Consider the following 21,572-nt stretch of genomic DNA (forward strand, 5'->3'; position numbering starts at 1 on the left):
TGTCTCCCTTAAATGCATTGTCTCTAACTAACTTTAAAGTGCTACGTTACAGTTCGGGTGCTGATGATATGATTATTTATTTATTTATTTTGTGTAAGTTAATTTAATTATTAAAAAAATATTGTTAAATTTTATACTGTTAATAGCAATTTTGTGTGACCGCAAATACCATCCCTATATAAAAGAATAAATTTTAAAAAAGCGAACAGGAACCACATGATATGAGATGTCAATTAATATAGAATTCGACTGCTGCTTGATCCGTGGAATCGGCTTATGCCAGCACGTGTAGCGTGTTTTTACCTAAGAACTCCGCCGAAACGTCACGTGTCGTGCGTTTTGGGCTTTTCGGCGTAAAAACTTTTTTATTTACTTTTTTTTTTTTTGAGGGGGGGGAAGGAGACATTTAGGAGTTAGGGAAAAATTATTAGGTGCGGAGTGCAGACGGGGAGAGCACCATCTGCACAGACACAGGGTACCAACCGGTACCTAGTGGTACCCAGCTGTACCGAACGGTACCCAGCTGGATTTTATACTAGTGTGCAGACGGTTCTCCCCGTCTGCACTCCGCACCTAATAATCTCTCAGGAGTTAGGACATTTAAGTCAAACTCACACAACTCATACTCAAACTCAAGACCTCTTAGTTTGAAGCCTAAGTGCGTAACACCGAGTTTGCAATATTTTTATTGGACGCAACTCATTTTGATCTGTTATATCATAGCTTTGGCTATAAGTAAGAGATCTTATGTTCGAGTCTTGAGAGCTTTAGCTATCAAGTAAGAGGTCTTAGGTTCAAGTCTTACGTATGTAATGCGTGTAGGAGTTTTTTCTTAATTTATCTTAATATCCCAAAAATATATATTTTTTTATTGTAATTCAATGTATAAAATTTCGAACATGTGTTTTTTTTTTCTTCTATTATTAAGGCTTATTAATTTGTGATAACTTTATTTTTAAAATCTAAAAAGATCGAGGAGTGGATTTACATGTTGAGCGACCATGCAACGGCGGCGTTGAGGTTGATTGAACAACCAAACGATAGAGGCGGCTTCAGCGTACATTGGCATGTGGAGGAGAGGGCTCGCGACGTACGCAGAGAATGAACTGGAAGAAGGCATGCAAGTCATCGATCGAAAGGGATAGGACTGGAAGGCATTCGATCGTTTAGCTTTATGTTAATTAGCAAGCGGTTAATAGTGCTGTGAGAGCCAATCTATAGCAGCGATATTTAAACCTTCATTTTTACTAGTGCTTGGTTGATGGTCAAAGCTACCAACCAACAAATCAAGCTGAGTTGTGTTGCTATAAATTCGAGCCAGCTGATGAGTCAACTCGTTTATTATAAAAAGAAATATAAATTATTACGAAAAAGTTGAATAGGGGTAAATTTTTCTTTTCATGCGAATGGACTAAATTAATTAATTCAAGATTCCACGATTATTTGTTATAATCACCGCCCATGTGCGGCCTGCAGCTAAGACGAATAGCAAATGCGCTTGTATGGAAATTCTTTCGCCAAAAGATTAAGAAGAACAACTAATCCTCAATGGAATGTGTGATTATTTAATGATTAACGATTTATTTTGGATGGATTTTTTATTGCTTTTTTAAGTAATTTTGTTTACTAAAAAATTACTTTAAGAAGCGGTAGAAAAACAGTCCCAAACTAAATTATGTTTTTTTTATTATTGATTTTTAAAACAATTTTCAGTACAAAAAATTTTAAACTAAAATATTTTATATTAAAAAGTTGCATAAAAAATTATAAAAAAGCTGCCTCAAATTAGGGCTGCAAACGAACCGAGCCGAGCCGAGTATGTGAGTATTCATGTTTGTGTTCATGTTTGGTTCATTTAAATTAATGAGTGTTCATGTTCGGTTCATGTTCAGTTCATGTTCAAACAAACATGAACGAGCTATAAATGAGCTCTACTTTTATATGTTCATGAACTTAACAAACGAGCTTTATCGAGCTTCCTAACAAACGATTACATCAAGTATGTTCGTGAACATATCTAACAAATTTATTTTAACTATCAAACAAACACGTTCATGAACATATATATGAACAAATACATTTATAATAAAAATAATTGTCTATGTAACAAAGACAATGATTTATAAGCAAATCCATCTTCACAGAATTTTCCTAGCAGCATCATTAATAAAGATAAGGATTTATAAATAAATAGTCATATAAAGTTACAATTTTTTTTAACATTGCTATCATTCATTTAAATTTAATAAAAACACTTAATTAACATATAATATAATATTATTTACTTAAAATTTTATTATTTAACAATAATTATATCATTATATTATAATAAATATAAAATATTTATATTATTTATATTTAATAATTCTATAATAAAATATTAATTATTTTTATCGAGCTTAGTCAAGAGTTCAAAATCTAACACGAATTGAGCTTCTTATCGAGCTTAATTTCGAGCTTGTTCACGAACTTCAAATGATGTTGTTCGTGAACATAAATGAGGCAAATACATTAGTGTTCAAGTTTGTTTATTTAATAATCGAGTATCTAAAATATTGTTCAAGTTTGTTTGTTTAGTTAATTAAACGATCACAAACGAGCTTCAATCGAACCGAACAATGAGTAGCTCGTCGAATGTTTGGCTCACTTGCAGCCCTACCTCAAATGAAGTAATAAATTAAGGTAAGACATTAAGATATGACTTTCATTTTCTACTAATAAAAACAAGTTGAAAGGCTCTTTTTATATGATGCCACACCTATGTCCTATGATATACTACAAAAATATTCATTATGTGGTTTAAGTGTGAGCCCACCCCATCTAATACTAATTAAGGAAAAATATTAAGATGGTGTGAAATTGTCAAAAAAATTAATTATGTCAGCTATTTGTCTGAAGATAATTCAGTTTGATGAACGCAAATCTTAATACGATGTTTATTTTCAAATAAAACATTTTGACAAGAACCCCATGACACCAAAGTTGATCAGATCCGAGTTCAAATGAGCTCAAATCAAATAATTAAAAGATAGTCAAAAAACTTTTGAGGGCTAGTAATTGGAGTTCCAAACAGTCTCCAAATCTTGTGTTATTATAATTAGAACTATTAGCTTAATGAGATAAATCCAACAAACTCAATTTTGAGGCCAATAAATTACCAAAATGTTCAATAAATGACTTAAGATCAAGGATTTGATATGAATGAAGTGCAATGAATTATGACTAAATTTATCGTAATGCCAACTTAAATAAAAGCCCTCATTCTTCACACGAAGAAGACCTGGACTTGAATTAGGAGACAACTTGTAAATCGAAGAACCCTAAAGCTTTACTTGGCATTCGATGCCAATGACAGCTACCACCTGATCAACTAAATACCTTTGTCAAACCACCAACAGTCAACTACTTTCATTTGATTGTTGATTATGGTTGCATGACTTCCATTATATAACCGTTGTTGCTCGACTACCATTATCACACTATCAATCACTTTCGCTTCACTTTTATTATATGTTCGCAATTACTCAACTCTCATCTTTAGACCGGTGATCACTCTCATTTGACTTTCATTATTTGGCAGAAACTGCATGATTATCCATCCGACTATTGATCATTATTGCTTGACTTCCATTGCTTGACCGCATTCACTCCACTTTCATCATCTGACTATCAATCACTATTGGTTGACTTTCATTATCTTGTTGTACATCTCTCGGCATGCGATCATCAACCATTCATTGTACTTAATTTCCATTATCTACCTTTCATCGCTCAACTAATATCATCCAATCACAATTATCTAACAGATATTGTCTAACTATCACTACTTGAGTAACATCATCAAACTATTGCACCTCATATTTTCAGAAATACAAACTTGTAATCCCATTTTCTTCAATTGAGGGCGTGAGCATACTTTTGAATTATCTACACCCTTGATCATTTCATCTAGTCATGCTTCGTTATATTTTCCTTTTTTTTTTCCTCCTTAAAATTTTGGTGTTTATTGCCATCTTTTTATTATCACTGTATGTTAGATCTTTGTGAAAGCTAAGACATTCAAATTTGATCTTTATCATAGCAATTTTTCTAACATGTAACAATTAGAATATTATGATGTAATTTGTATCAAGATGAGCTTAACAATTATTGAATTTATTTTTAAATTCGTGTTTACAAATTTAATAACTTTTAAGTTTATCTTCATATAATATATATCATAATATCATGATATAATTTTTTTCATTAGAAAGAATTGAAGACTATGTAAGAGTGGTATGTTCTTAATATCACTTAATTTTATGACATTTTATTTTATGTTGTGTATTAAAATCATATTAAATATATATTTTTTACATATCATGTATAGTATTAATGTGGAATGAACAATTTGATGAGTAATTACATAAGTAGATATTGTATTTTATATATTAAATTTACCATGCATTTTTTTTTTACATACATTTTTATTTAGATTTTTTTCACATGTTTTAAATATCTCATCATTCCTTAGTATTAATATTTTATAAATTAGTTAGTTATTAGGATATGTGAAATTTATTGAACTCTTCCACCTAAGTAAGCCTCTACTATTCTCTATCAAACTTATATAATTTCCATATCTTTGATGCAATATATCTTCTACTAAAAGGGATCAAAGTTCTATATATTTTTTAATTGTTAAGTTTGAACACATAAATTAGGTCTAATCATTTAGTATTTCTATACAAATATATATTTTTTAACTATCCATGTGAAATTATTGTATGACTTCGCCAAAAATTATAGCTTTTTAACTTCATAAAAAACCATGAATTAAAAACTCGCTAAAAAACACATGCATAAGTCATGCCAGTCAGGGATCAAAGCTTTGAAAGTTGCTCAAACTTAGACTTTCTTTTGGGACATATTTCTTACAATTTTCTAAAGCAATTTTTTAGTTCAATTTTTTATTATAGAAAGCTATTTTAGACAATAACAAAAAAAATGCCCCAAACGAAGCTTTAGTAGAAAACAACTAAGAATCAAGCATCAGAGCTACAAACTACCTTTTTAATTTTTGGGGGGATCAGGGTCATCTACCTGCAGCCACTCCAAAGGGAGTGCTTGGTGGCGTAACTAATCCCTTTGTGAAACCTATAGAGGCTACCCACCGACATCGGGCCCACATTTACTTTACCCCACCAAAGAGGCAATGCCATAGTAGAAGGGATTCGAACCTGGGATGGGAGGTTCCAAACTTTGCTCGCCCACCAACCACCCTAAACCTCGGTTGGTAGCTACAAACCATATGAACAACCTAATTCTAGCTAAATCACCCACGCTAATATCTCTAATTATGAAGCATATCACAACCATATATCGCCACCGACAATCAACATAAAAATCATCTCCATCTCTAGAATACTGACAATATTTCATCATTCTATTGGTATATTTGTTTGTCTGTGGAGATCTGATTTCTATATTCACTATTCGGAAAATCAAAACCTATTGTTGGGTGTTAATTGCCACTTAGTGGACACTTGATTTATGACCTCCTTCAATCCCTCTTCTTTAACGATGAAGAAATGAGGAATCTTGTATCACCTACGATACAGTGAATATGTCTGTTGGGTCAGACCCTCTGATTTTATCCCTTCCTGATTTTTTACATAAATTTTTTTTTCATCTTACTACTTTTACTATAGGATATGTGACGTAAAACACACTCTGTCAACTCAAAATTTTTTTTAGCATATAACAATATTATTTAGAATATTTAAATTCTCACCAATGGGGGTGCTTTTCATTAAAAAAATAAAAAATTATGTCAAATTAGGCCATAAGATTCTTACAATAGGGACTTATTTGAAAATAATAAAAATAGTTAAGGTCTTTAATTTTTAGAACACAAACACACTTCTACACTTCTATTTGATCACTATTTTTTTTTAAAAAAAAAATTAATTTCCACATTACATCTTCATAATTACATTCAATTATTCGTAAAAACTGTAAGCCATCCCAAACAATATATTACATAATACTAATTTAAATTAATTTCTAAAAAAAAAATTAAATTAATTGAACAGCTCAACGAGCTTATGAGCCGAGCTAGGCTAAGCTCAAGCTCGTGACTCTAAAAGATCAACTCGTGAGCTCGTTAATGAGTTGAACTCGAGCCGACTTGACTTACTTACACCCGTATCATATAGCACAATTGTTTAATAAATCTAACAATTTTTATGTTTACTCTTATAAAAAAATAAATTAGGATTTTTAAAATAAATAAAATAGATTAAATGATTATTTAAAAAAATAATTCATGAAAATTTTCTTTATAGTTAACAACAATTAATTAGGATAACATCTATATTATTACCAATAGATTAAGATTGCCTATGGCTATCTATAATATGAAACATTATGATATATCAATAAATTTATATTCATAAAAACTTATACCAATAATAGCTTTATTAATTATGCTATATTCATAAGATAGGCCTTTGCTTTCATTCATGAAAGTGATGGCTATATTAATTTGGTCAACAAGGAAATTGAATATTGAAGAGATGTGGAAGCCCGATTGGGCCATTTCATCCCAATTAGATGCTTTTGATGAATTATTCAATTGGCGATGTTGAATTTGATATTTATCTCCGTTGATAAGTCATTATCAGAATAGTACAATATTTATCACCTCATTATAAAAATTAAATTTTTTTCGAGTATGAGATCATCACCAACCGAAAAACTCATTTTCCACTCCAAAATGCAATAATTCAGTTCTAACCGAACTCTATTTATTAACTCAAAAAAACAATATTATGTATATGTTTTTTCTCAATTGAACTCCACGTGCTTCCGCTCCACTTTCTATGTTTTCGGAAACAGCGCGACGTGAATATTAGCACCGCACTGTTCACGAACACAAGAATAGAGCATGTTTTTCCTTTCGATTGTAGTAGTTTGCGGACTTCAAAAACGAACGAACGAAACGGGATTAATTATTATGTGCTGACACCAGACGTCGTCTTGAGATAAATCAGAGCATGCCACGTCACCTCCTTGCTGTTTACTATGACTATATACCCACTGTGTATCAGATGACATAACTCACTGTAATTCGTCTCCGGATATAGAACTGCATATGATGTCCTAAGACTTAGGCTTTGTTTGGGACGGCTTTCTTTCTAATTCTTAAAGCAGTTTTCTAGTACAAAATTTTTTAATTTTGTACAAGAAAGTTGCTTTAAGAAGCAATAAGGAAGACGACCTAAACAAAGCCTTAGTTTGGCGCAATTATTACGTCCTCCGACCGGATGCAGAGGAACATCCGATTGTAGGCAAAATCGCGCCTATACCGAGGTGTATCGAGTTTTTTCACTACCGAGGTGTACCGAGTTTTGGTACACCTCGGTATAGGCTCGATTTTGCCTACAATCGAATGTCAAAAAACTCGGTACACCTCGATATAGACGCGATTTTACCTACAATCGAATATTCCTCTACATCCTTACACCGGACGAAATAAAAGTCCCTTAGTTTGAGATATTTTGAAATTCTTTACATTCGACTGGATAACTAACGAGTTATAAAACACCCGACAACTTCCTACCTCACCTACAACAAAAATCAAAGGCCCGCTTAGGTCATCCATCCAACAACTTAAGCGCAACTCAGATGAGCCTCCAAAACCATCCCTGGGACGACACCGTCGCCGGCCCGCGCCCGGACTCCGGTACTCTCAGACGCTTTTCCTACTACTCCACCGCCGATCCCGTCGGCATCTCGGTCACCCGAAGCATCACTATCCTCCGACCCACCGCCGGTTGCGAGCAGCCTTTTCTAGCAAGCGGTCCCGATTCGCCTCTCACTCGTAAGATCGACAAGTATTTGTTTAATTTTTTTATATTTATAATAATTTTACGATTGTATTATTCATTTCAGCGAGGACGCCGGAGGGAGATTCGAGGAGGCCGCTTCGGAGGACAGTGGCGGAGCCGCGAAACCCTACCGTCTTTGATTGGTTCGTCTTTGACTGATTTTTTATCAATAATTGTTTTCATATTCGATCACGATTTGATAGATTGGGTTCTTAGAAGAAGATTAGGGTTCTGTTTTGAAGGAATTGCGCGAGCTTGAATTGATATTAGCTTTCGCTAGCTTTTTTTATTGAAGAAAATTTTAGGGAGGAAAAATGTTTTCTTTCTTATTTTGCTTGGGAAGAAAATTAATTTTTTTTTTATTAAAAGATGATTTGATAACATTTTTATCTTTTTCACTTTTATTGAGAAAAAGAATGAATAAAATTATATTAATATACTGTCAAAAAAATTATATGAATTTAATAAAATATAAAATTTATGCATATGCATCACTAATTTTAATATAGATATAATTGGTTTTTTAATTCATATAATTTATATAACATTATTTTTTTTTCAAAAAATAATAAAAAAGATTTATCAATATTTATTGAAAAAAATTGTGTGAAAATATTCGAATAAATTTTACAATCTAAGAACTTATTTAAAAATTAAACTCATCAAAATTTAAAAATCTAATCAAATCTTAATTAAAAGATTCTGATCAAATTTTTATTAAATTCATTTATTTATGAATTATAAAGAATTCAAACACTTAAATTGTATTTCTTTATATTAACAAATAAAATAAATTTTTATTTCTTCATGTTCCTTAGGTTAGAATCCCAAAATTATTGGGGTTTTGAGTTGAATTTCTAATTGAAATGCTGTAAATATGAGAATCTATGTGGCTAAAATGTAAATTTTTTTTGGGTTTTGGGAAACTAATTGTTTTACAAGTTTATTCATATAATTGGAATTTTGAATCAAGTATGTTTTATTCTTCAGGGTTGTGATCAGTGCTCTTGATAGATGAGTGAAGGAGAAAAGAAAATTAATTGGATAAATCTGCAAGAGTATTTATAAGATTTCAGAAGTAATAAAGCATTGTGTGTTCTGCAGAAGGGTAAGTATGTAAAAAATATTGTGCGAGCTTTATAGCAGATTGTGGCATTTTAATGCGATGTAATTTTATTGTGTGAATTTGAAATGTTTTCATGATGATTTGTATAAAGAACTTTGAGAGTTTGAGTGCTTGAATAATTTTATGCATCTTTCATATTGTTCTGAATTCTGATGCTTTTATGTAAAATTTTCTCATATGTATTAAATTCATAATAAATATAATTCTTAAATCTAATTCAATATGTTATGACTTTTTATTCAATTATTTTGGAACAATTTTCTCGCTATTTTATCATACATACAATAATCATATTTTTATTTGGCAAAAACTTATATGTTATAAATTATTTTTATAATAATAACTAAATTATTTTTTTTCATAATAATTTTTCAATAAATTCATAAAATATTATAAAGAGAACCTCAATAATCATTTTCCAATAATATTGGACTACGACTTTCCTTAATTCTTATGAAATAAAAAACAAAATAATTCCTAATTATATTAAATAATCATCTTGATCTCTCAATTTTTTAAAGAACTAAAATAATCCTGCAATAAAATTATTTTAATTTCTCTTTAAGTACTTGAGTAATTAAAAAAAATTAATATAGTTAAAGAATCATCATAGCTAAGAGAATCTAATTCTTCTTAAAAAAATCATAGGAAAAGCTTTTTTTTCTCTTCTCATTTTATTCAGAAAAGAGAGAATGTCAGCACAATGAAGAGACTTTTTTTAAGGGGAAAAAAAAACATAGGCTTTACCCCTTTAATAGCTTTCATTATTAAAAAAAAAATAGTGTGAAACCCCGAGCATCTTTGAGATACATAAGCATCATGTCAGTTAAAAATTTCAAGTCAGTTTGGACATCAAAAATATCCTTAGTTGAGAAATTATGTCATTACAATATATTAATGATAAAAGCCCTCTAACCAAGTGGATTATAAATTGACACCAATAAATGTTTGTATATTCATAAACGCATGCATTCATTGCTCAATACATCTAATATTGCACCAAAATTGACGACTCAAATCAATTTCAACCCTTGCGGCATGTGCAAGTTATTCTGTGCGGACGACAAACATAGTCTATAGACCAACCAAAATGTGTCACATCACCCCAGCTTCCGCAGTACCACACTCGATACCATGCTCGGTACCGCTGACATGACACACTCTGGTTGATCTCCGGACAATAAACTACGCTCTGTATCCACATAGAATAATTTCTACCTTGGGTGTGCTTGCACCCTTGGAAAACTATCAAAACAAATTCAAAGAAATTCCTCACAAGAAGAATAAATCTCTATGCAATGCTCTATCCATTGTTCTAATCTGTCTCCTATAATCATTCAACTCATCTCAAAATTGCGTGGGCAGCGCTTCTAAGAGTTCACAAACATCTAGTCCAGTTACTGCATCGATTTCTTTAAATGCTGTGTTGATCCCAAAGCCATGCATGGCGGCTAGTCATTTGAATAGAATGGATGGACAGGGCTCAAATGAAAGGATATACAAAACAATTTTGGCATATGCTGCGATGATCCCACCTAGGCCTGCCAATTTATACTATGCTGGGATAATGACTCCTGTCTATGACATTAGTAACACTACAGTTCTCCAGGAATGTCAATTTCGGGTCACGAGTCGAATTCGGGTCAAATTCAAAACTGACCCGGCACTATTCAGGTCAACCCAAACCTAAATCATTTTTTTTGCAAACGGGTCAATTTTTTAGACACAAACCGACCCACTTTAGGTCCGGGTCAACCCAACACGACCCGAGACCATGAAAAAAAAATTACTAATTTTTGGGTAAAAAAATGGGTAAAAAACGAGTTAATCTCCGCTTTTTGGGTCAATCTTGGTTTTCGGGTCAAACGGTCAACCCACAACCGACCTGATTTTTAAAACTAAGTCGTTTCGGGTCCGGGTTGACCCTAACCTGGAATTTTAATTCCGGATTAGGTTCGAGTTGAGTTTTCGGGTCGTGTCAAATATTAGCATCCCTAGTTCTCCAATATATCCGATGCTGACAGGCTTAAAAATGCACCTAGTGATCTACTAGCACCATATTCTCACCCACCCAAATGAGGCCTACTTAACATCAAACCCAAAATGTAAGTATCTATATGCTTAATTAAGTAAATTCCAACCACAGTTCCATGTAAAAGTTCGGAAATAAAAGAAGAACAGAAGAAGAAGACTTGAGCAACTTGGAATCAAATCCAAAACAGCAGAAACTATGCCTGAGAAAAAAAAAGACCTTAGTAATAGCTCACCTAAAAAAGCCAATGCATTACACAACAGGCAACTCTGAAACTCAGGAGAGAATAGCGATCACATCAGATGCTCTCAAGACAATGTAATCTGAACCATCACCCCCCCTGAATTCACTTCCAGCATATTTTGAATACAGGACTGTGCTTCCAGCGTTGATGGTTAGTGGCTTTCTGTTACCCTCTTCATCGTAGGGACCAGGACCAACTGCGATAACCTATTAACCACAGAAAAAATGAAATTTGATCTGCATAGAAGTAGAAGTAAAGCAAATTTATATTTTAGAATTTGACCACCGATTAAGGCTTCATTTGGGATGGCTTTCTTACTGCTTCTTAAAGCTTCTTAAAACAGCTTTCTAATAAAAAATTAAAAATTTTAACTAAAAATCTGCTTTAAGCAGCAGTAAGAAAGCCGTCCCAAACAAAACCTAAAAAAAGCAACTTAAGTTACTCACTGTCCCAGTTGAAGGTTTCTCTTTGGCTGCCTCAGTCAGCAGCAAGCCACCGGAAGTTTTCTCCTCAGCAAGGGAAACCTGAATGAAATTAACATGCAGGATTAAATTGTTAGCTTATAGCAGACTTCAAGTGACCTACTAAAATATCTATGAATTTTAGCATTTAAGCTTAAAAAAAAAAAAACGGATGGCCCATTCAAATGCAAACAGGAAAAAGATAGGTATGAGAGAAGAACACCTAACAGTAATGATCCATAATAATAATAATAATAATAAAACAGACCTTGATAAGAACTCTATCATTTAAGGGCTGTATATCCTTGGCATCATCAGTTTCGAGAACGCCCACAATGTCATCTTCTTTCAAAATTATATGATTGGATCCACCGAATTCCAACTCAGTTCCAGCATATTTTGAATAAACAACCTTTGCGCCGGTCTAGATTGACAAGAAAGAGATGAGAGAAAACATAATATCAACAGCACAACTTCACATATAAAAATGTTTAAAAGAAACATTCTCGCACGCTACAACCTTAAGGAGCAAGAATAGATAGGCAATGTTGATTTTGCACCATGCCCATTTGGTTGCAGGAAGTTGAAGCAGATTTAGAAAAATAACATGTAATCTGTTTCACTCTCTCATTTCAATTGGTTAAAAGTAAATAAAAATCAAATTGACTTTCAACTCCAAACGCCACTTCAAAATCCTCTTAATAAAATGCATTAAAAAAACATAATTTTTAAAAACCAATTTCCATTGACAAGCAAGCAAATGAATACTTGGCCACTTTCTTTGCCATACAGAATGGTCCAAATATCATATAAAGCTTGTAGATATTTATATGATTACCAAAAGTTAAGTGATACAAAAAATGGATAACCTTAGCTAAATTTGGGTTAAGACAAGTAGGACGAGCTTTAGCTGATATTTAGACCATTCTGTATTACAGATTTTTATTCAAATATTATAACACCTTAAAAACCAAATAGGATGAGCTTCTTTTTTATTTTAACAACATCCCTCCATTCTTCCAAACACTTGGCAAAAATAAAATAAGGAGATCTGAATTGTTACTTTCCGCACAGTTCTCTATCCATCATTCTAATATGTTCAAGCTTAGTCAACAACCAAACCATGTGACCCCCAATATATCTATCACACTCTCATGTTCTCTAGATCTAATTGAGCTTCCTACTCCATCTTCATTTCCTTCTTGACCACAATGCTCTTGTTGTTGGTATTAAAAGTATTCTACGTAATTATGGCCGTAGTGGTAGCGGTCAAGGTGGTGGACATGATAGTGGAAACGATTCCTAACTTATCATCACTCTAAAAAATTAATCATTATCTTATCATTATTAAAGAATGTTCATATATCATCCCACTACTAAGCATGTCACTAGGAATAAACTAACTCAAATAATATGCCTTCTAAAACATTTTCCCAAAATAACTATGACTTGTCTACTACAAAACACAAATAACTATTATCTCCCATGTGATTACCTCTATCCATCACTCCAATCTATTAAAGACAATTTAATGGTCAACTTTGCGATCCCAAATTCATTCATCAATCTCTCACACATTACTTAGGGCTTAAGTTAACTACTCCTTTTACCCTTGATCATAGTGCCATTATTGTTAGCACTAAAGATAGTCATGGTACTCATGGACATGGTGATTGGGGTGGTGGATGTACTTGTGGATACGAGTCCTTTATGAATGGAGGAACCAGGTAAGTTTTCTAGTGGAGGCACAAATTATTTTTTTTCAAAAACTATCTCAACTTTTTTCATCCAAACTTAAGGCCAAAATCGGCAATTCAAAAAAAAAGTTTGTAATTATTTTCTTGAAAAGGTAAAATATAAGATGTAAAAAAATACTTATAATTAACAATGCCTAATTTCCATATTGTTTAAAAGTTTAACAATTACTTCATTATCAATACAATCAAATATTTATTTATCAATAAAATGATTAAAATATCATTCATCCACTAATCTTATTATGTATTTCATAGTCCTTTTTTTAATAATGATAACTAAAAAAGCTTATAGATCATTTATCTTAAAACAAATTGTTAATTTTTTTAATTTATCAACATGAAATTTTGATTATAATATCCAAACATAATTTATTTTCATATAAAACCAAAGCTACAAGGAGATGATTAAAAAAATAAAGGTGATGATTTAACTATATTTCTATTTCAATAAAAAATAAATAATGATAATACAAAAATAATATAAAATTTTTATTAAATTTTGGGGCGTCGTGCCTCCTCTGGCCCCCCTTCTCTCCACCCACGTCTTTTCCATCTAGTCAACACTATCATGAAACCAATCACTAATCATGATTGAGAAAAGTTTTGATATGTTCCTATTATTCAACATGTTACTTATATGACTCTGCTAATATACCTTTCAAAACTCTCACAAGAAAAATATAATTTACTCACCATAACACAAAAATAATTATATCTTCCATGTAAGTTCATCCTTTGGCTCTATGATAGCTGCTCAACAACAACAACAACATCAACTCTTTATCCCACTGTGGGGTCGGGTACATGAATCTTTTTTCTCCATTATGTCATGCGAAGAGTTAAATTCTCATTTAAATCTGATAAAGAAATGTCATTTTTAACATTTTCTAACCAAGACTTTTTTGGCCTACCTCTACCTTCCTTATTATAAGCGAAATCTAATATATCTACTTTCCTAATCGAGTCATCCAGAGGCTGCCATTTTATGTGACAAAACCATCTAAGATGACTCTCTCTAATCTTATCTTCCATTGGAGCTACTCCAACCTTTTCACATATATGCTCATTTCATATCCTGTCTTTAAGATTAAAGCCACTCATCCACCTAAGCATCCTCATCTCCGGAACACTTAACGTAATAGTTGCCCATGGTGTATAAATTGACAAGTAACTCACAATTATTTCAGCCTTTACCATGCAAAGTTTTCCTACTATCATAATTACTTCTCTCCTTCTCTCCCTCTCCCTCTCCCTCTCTGGAAAAGGATTTATCCCTACCACCTCCTAAATAACTCTAGATAGCATCTTATATGTCATAATATTTCTAGTTAACATGTTATCTACCAACACCTTATCAAATCATACCTACAATAAGATAACAAAGGTGAAAGAAAACATTTGCATCACCTTGATGTTGCATGTACTTTAATAATCCATAGAGAGGAAACAAAAAATTTCTTTCCTCTCAACAAGCAGCAAATTTTAGATCAAGAGCTCGAAGATAAAAATTTTCTTTATATAATGAATTCAATTATCACATAAGATCTCATAAATCAAATCACTAGCAAAAGAGCAAAAGAACATAACCATCACCATAAAAGACTAGAATTCACCTTAATTACAATAAAATTCTATCAGCACAGAGGATGTTGTAAATCAAATCAGGACTAGAACAAGTTAAATATCATAGGCAACAATCACCTAAACTAAAAATGAAGTACTCTGCCGCAGTTGACATGATCATTAAAAAACATAAAAGTCTAAATTCATGGCATGCAACATAAGAAGGTCAAAAAGTAAACATTACCTTGACACTAATGTCTACTTTCTTCTTCCCAATGGTTTTTCCCTCACCAACAGCAACAACCTCACCTCCCTGTGGCTTTGTCTGTGCTGCAGTAGGCAGTAATATGCCTCCTGTGCTCTTTTCCTCGGAAATCTTAATCTTAACCAAAACCCTTTCTCCTAATGGCTTAATTGAGGTGTACTATGACAGAGCAGAAAATTCCCGTAAGCATATCAGCTACATCCATGAACATTACTAACCTATCAACCATCTACAGTCTATTCATTTACCTTCGGAACAACCACAGTGGCGGCCTTTATAACAAGTCCCTTGAAGCACCTACGGTCAAGGATAGCTCCGCTAGCTCCAAGCGACGAAGAAACACCGAAAGCAGGTCGCAAGCAGCGGAGGCCATCAAAGCATGGGAGGCTCTTCTTTCCAGCCAATCCACACCCAGCTAGCTGAATGGAGGCCATCGCCGCTCCCTTCCTTCAGTGAAACGAGAAAGAAGAGAAGCTTATGCTGTTCAGAAATGCTAGAGAAGGTAAAACCCTAGCGAGCGATCTCCACTTAGCTCTAGCCTCCAAGGTACTCACCAGCTTTATCTTGGTGCGGGCTGGTCCAATGCTCCTCAAGAGGTCATTTGCTATCCTCTTTCATGGATAGCGTACGTTTGATCTGGCAATTAAAGCCTCCGCCTTTTGGAAGATCAATGGAGCATAAAGTGATCCAGGGGAATTTCTTAAGCGAATCGTCATTTGTCCAATGCCGAGAGAGATGGTTCTAGAAGTTCGGAAGATGATTCCGGAGAATCGCAAGATCAAGATGTGTGTTGTAAGGGTTTTATTAACACTAAGCTTTCATAAAAATGGAATATTTTCACAATTTTTCTCTTAGACTTCCATTAATTAGTTATGGTTAGATGTTAATTAGTTATAATTATATCCTCACGCATTTAATCTTACATGTTAGAATATTTACAATAATAAAAATTTATTTTTACGTCCTAATTTTACATGAAAATCTATCACACCCATATAAAAAAAGAGAGAGTAAAAATAAAGATATATATATATATATGAAAAAAAAATCATAAGACAAAACCAATTTAAAATGATTACTATATATAGATATATTGCAAAAATATGCTATCCCTCTCAATTGGGGATGAATGTATTACAAATTTGTATTTTTATAAATACGAGGGAGAATGTTGGAGATGTAATAGTTATATGATATTAGTCGGATAATGATGATTAGACAAAAATAATCAAGTGATAATAGCGAGAAATAGCGGTTGTAATACTTGTCAGGTATCGACAGTTGGATGATGGCAATCAAACGATGACGATAAATTACAGTAATCTTTAGCGTTGAATATTATATAGAGCTCTAGAGTTCTTCAAATTTTCAAACACTAAAATCACTCTGATCAAGGTTTCTTTCATTTGGAGATTGAAGATTTATTCATTATATATTTTAAGCAATCATTTTGATATATTTAAGCAAAATTTTGCAACATTCCATGAGACAGTTCATATCGAATCTTTTAATCATAGACCTTCTATTAAGCATCTAAGTGTATCAATAACCTCATAATTGAGTAATTTTGATCTTGTTAGATTCATCTCATTAAGCATGCAATATTATAAGACTATTTGATCATCAAATAATGTCCAAATTTCCAACTATGCTTGAGATTTTAAATTTTGGCTCATTTGAAGTCAAGTCTAATTACCTTCACGCCATTAGGCTCGTCTTATGGAGACATTCAATTCGATTATAAATTTATAAACATCAGAATTTAGATGATCTTGAATTTCATTTTGAAAGTTTCGAATTAAAATATGCTTTGAGATTTAGACCGCCCAAATGAATTTTCTGGATATATATTAAAGCTATATTAGTTTATAAAAAATAATCACATATTGCACACATTTATTTTATAATTTCACTGTTATTATTAATATAATTATATTATTGTGTTAAGGTGTTGTAACGCTGACCCAAATTAAATCTCATATTCTAATAAATGAATATCTATTGATTAAAAATGTTTACAATAATGAGTAATTATAAAAATTTATTAAAAATAAGTTATGCTCTTCTCTCATTATATATCTCGACCAAAAAAGTTCATACTTTTTTTACTTTTTTTTTTTTAAATAGAATAATTTAAATGCTTGCGGAAGAGAGTTAATGTCATAAAGTCCAACCTAAACTAATGCATCATAAGATTAGGGCAAATTATTGCATCCGGTAACCGGACATCCGGACACCCAATCCAGATACACCACATCACTTGAATACACTGAGTCCCGGTGTATTTTGATGATGTGGCGCGTTAGGATTGGTGTCCTGACAAATCCGGACACCGGACGCAATAATTTACCTAAGATTAGGGGGTGAAAGTGAACAGAGTCGACTCACCAACCGGCTCAAACTCGACTCGTTAATGGGCTCACAAAAAGAACTTATTGAGTCACTAGTTCAAGCTCGCTCCTATACTAGAGCTCGAGTTCAACCTGACTCGACTCGTAATCATGCAAATCAAACAAATGAAACATATTTCAAGACTAGTTTCAGAACAATATAATAAAACATAAATTAAACATGTTTAATTATTTTTTTGATTCAAGCTTGAGCTTTTCAAATAAGCTCAAGTAAACGAGCTCAGCTAGAGCCTAATATTAATAATTTTTGAATTGAAAGCCATTTTAGAAAGCAGTAAGAACGTTGTCCCAAATGAAGCCCAACTTGAACATCACATAAATCATTGATGGGAACTTACAGGCTACTGTCCTTGAATTGAAAATTTGGTAACTGCAGATTTAGCATAAATACCTTTTAAGTAGACATAATGATCAAAATAATCTCTGACTATTCAAAAATCCAATTTAAATCATTTGAGTTTTTAAATAGGAACCTAAATGATCCCACGGAATAACTATTTTGATATTTAAAAAAAATAAATAATAATAATAGGGATCAATTCCATCATTGTCTCCTTCCAGAGATAACACCTTTATTACAAAACCACAATGAATTCATATGAACTAAAGCACCTGCAATCAAACTGAGCTCTGGAATGAATTGTGGCCTAGAGATTAGAGAAGATTGCTTCTTCAAGATTATAAATTTAAATAACATATTTCTCCATCATCACTTTAAAAAAATGTAAAAGAGGTATATGATAGGAAATACTGGAGTTCGCAAGTAATCGAAGAGGAAATACTTGAGTTCCCAAACAACCCTAACAATAATTGATAAAAACAGCGGAAATAATGCGATAATATCGATCAAATCAATCCAAAATGATAGATTGCAATAGTGGATTCATAGCAAAAGCAAACATAAAGCAAGAAACAATTGATCATCAATTCAAGAGGAGGATCGTTCTCTCCCAATCTCTAGACGATGAATCTAAAGCCCAATATGCCAAAGAAACTTCAAGAGAACCAAAGAAAACCACTCAAAGCATGCATAACCCTAACCCTAAACAACCCATACTATTAATACATTAATTCCCCAATTCAAACTCCTTAATTCAAAATTTTTCCTCCCATCCTAGCCGCCCACCCCTCTTTCTTTAATTTGCTACTGGTGGGGCCCACTAGTTTGGGCGGCAAGAAGAAAGGGAGGCGGCTCTTGTCCGCCTCTTGCAAACAAGAGCTGGCTTTTGGGCCGGCTAGGCCGGTTCAGGTTGAACCAGCCTAACAGTATATCAGCAAAGTTCAAGCAAACCTAGTATTCCTTAGGTATCTCGCAAAAAGTAGCAATGTGTTCTTTTTATGAAAATGGTGGGGAACAAAATACAAATATTGGTAAGATTGATATAAGTTAATGCATTGAATTTGGACTTACATAGGGAGAAAGAACTTCCAAACACACTGCCACAGATATAAATGCAGCAGTTCTGCATGTTAGTATGATCAGAATAAGGTTTTGTTTGTGATAGCTTTTTTGTTGCTTCTTAAAGCAGTTTTTTAGTACAAAAATTAAAAAATTTATACTAGAAAACTGCTTTAAGAAGCAAAAAGAAAATCGTCCCAAACGAAGCCTAAATAGTCCTTGCCAACTGTTAGGATAAACCACTCCATGCTGAGATACAATCTGCAACTATTCCATACTCTGACAGTTACAAAAACACATAAACCATGAATAAATGAACAAGCATTTCAAATTCCATAGGTATGAAGGCTGCTAACTTGTCTCAACAACTTCGACAGAGGAATTCCTGAAAAGAAATGGTTTTAAGCATGACTGGCACTCGGATAACACCTGTTATAATTTTAGTTATTTACTAAAAAACTCAGCCTCTAGCGTGCTCATTATATCAGCAAAAAAAAATATGCCAAAAGCTCATCCTTCCAGAATTTAATAGTTTTGAAACCCACTCATTGATTGAAAAAGGGGCTAAAATGATCTCCAACAAAATTAAGAAATTTGATCCATCAACTCTTTAAAATTGAATCATTTTGGCCTCACCGTTAAAAATTAACATAAAAAATAAGTAAATGTGGGATGGCCGAAGGATATATTAGGAATAACAAAAATTACGTGAAATCAAAATCTACAAAACGAGCAATGTCGTATTGAAACCCCAGAATGAAAACACCCATCAGCTTTGAACCCCCACCAGCTTCGACCCTCTACCTCAAACCCTCAGCAGCTTCGAACCCTAGCTATGAACTCCCTCGCAACTTCGACCCCCTGCTTCGTACCCTCAACATCTTCGAGCCCCGGCTTCAAACCCTCAACATCTTTGAACCTCGGCTTCAAACCCTCAGCATCTTCAAACCCTGGCTTCGAACCCCTAGCAGCGTTGAACCCACAGCGATGTCGAACTGATCGAAAGAGTGTGTGTATATGTTGCTTAACATTTTATTTGTCATATATTTTTATTATTATTGATTTATATTAATTATTTATATAGATAAGAAACTTTACCAGGGGTTACATTTGAGTTGGAAGAACTTTTTTTTTTCATTTCTTCTGTTTTGTAGCTGCTGTCCAAATTTTATATTTTGTAGATTCATCGGAAGTTAATTATTTACATTTTTGCTTGAAAATAATATATAATAATAGCTAAAATAAAAAAAAATAACCAAATTACCTCTTATTTTAACACCATTAAATCTTAACTTAGTTGACGGGATCAAAATAGTTCCATTTTAAAGAGTTAAGTAATCAAAATGATCTCTTAACTTAATTGTGGATCATTTTGATCCTTCCTAAAAAGTTACCGGACCATTTTGATCATTTTTTCCTCATTGATTCTATGTTGCCTTCATCCCCAAAATTGTAGGTGCATCCGTGAAATCCTAGGCAAAGTTTATAAACGTGGGAAAAACATAGTTAAGGTGGTTCATAAAACTGTGATGGATGTGCCATACACAAACGAGTTCAGATCCTCCCCAATTACCATGATAAATTTGGAAAATTTTATCCTCCAAATACTCCTGCAAGACAAATTTCAATCTTCAAAGTTTCAAAGTCTTTCTTATAACCCTACTATATATATATTTCAAACAAGAACACCAAAAAAAGAAGAAAATTAAAATTGTATTTTAATATTAATTGTAAAATATTTGTACAAATTTAGGGTCTTATTTATAAATACAAGGAATAAAAAATAAAAAACTACACAAACTAATGCAGACAAAATTCTTTAATTTTGGAGGGATTAGTGTTGGATGTAGATTCCTAAGGAGAGGAGGGTAGGACAAAAGAATTCAAGGTATTGGCAATAGCTTTATGAAATAATGTCAAATCAAATACTTTATAGACATATTTGATACTACTATTTCTCAAAATTTTCAATTTATATGAGTTAAACCCAATACATTGCACAAATTCAAATGCTTTTATCTATCTCATAGTTAATTTCCTAATGATTCCTATAGGAAACCCTCTCCAAATATAGGTGCACCATTATTATCTCCTAGTGGAATAGTGTTAGACCGGTCCACTGGACCGGCTATTCGCAAAGACGGCGGGATCTCCGCCTCCTGCGGAGATCAAGCGGCCCGTCCGCCCCATTAGAGCATTTTAGGAAGGTTTTTTTGGAGTTTTTAGAGGGAAATTTGAATATAGGGACAGTTTAGGGATTTCCTTTTGATTTGTATGCATTAAATAGTTGATTTTCCTAGGGTTTGAGTATCTTGAATTTGGCTGAAATTTGAGATCTCTTAGATTTAGGTTTTCTTTGGGCTCTTGGCGTTGCCAGAGATTTGGGAGAGATCGATCCTCCTCTCGAATTGAGGATCAATTGTATCTTTGCTGTTTTATTCAT

General features: G+C 32.8%; 2 protein-coding genes across 2 annotated transcripts; one reads left to right on the plus strand and one right to left on the minus strand.

Annotated features, from left to right (window-relative positions):
- Positions 1–7,591: 7,591 nt before the first annotated feature.
- On the plus strand, positions 7,592–9,125 carry LOC110101836 (dormancy-associated protein homolog 3-like). Its single transcript, XM_020829905.2, has 3 exons — positions 7,592–7,864; positions 7,936–8,014; positions 8,862–9,125. Exons 1-3 carry the CDS (start codon positions 7,669–7,671, stop codon positions 8,887–8,889), a joined length of 303 nt encoding a protein of 100 aa, XP_020685564.1. The 5' UTR covers positions 7,592–7,668; the 3' UTR covers positions 8,890–9,125.
- A 1,973-nt stretch (positions 9,126–11,098) lies between these two features.
- On the minus strand, positions 11,099–15,863 carry LOC110101838 (20 kDa chaperonin, chloroplastic-like). Its single transcript, XM_020829907.2, has 5 exons — positions 15,568–15,863; positions 15,299–15,478; positions 12,003–12,158; positions 11,720–11,797; positions 11,099–11,479 (listed from the first exon to the last, which is right to left on the minus strand). Exons 1-5 carry the CDS (start codon positions 15,751–15,753, stop codon positions 11,306–11,308), a joined length of 774 nt encoding a protein of 257 aa, XP_020685566.1. The 5' UTR covers positions 15,754–15,863; the 3' UTR covers positions 11,099–11,305.
- Between the last annotated feature and the right edge of the window lie 5,709 nt (positions 15,864–21,572).

This window comes from Dendrobium catenatum, unplaced genomic scaffold (genome assembly GCF_001605985.2).
Source record: "Dendrobium catenatum unplaced genomic scaffold, ASM160598v2 fragScaff_scaffold_1226, whole genome shotgun sequence".
NCBI classification, from domain to species: Eukaryota; Viridiplantae; Streptophyta; class Magnoliopsida; order Asparagales; family Orchidaceae; genus Dendrobium; species Dendrobium catenatum.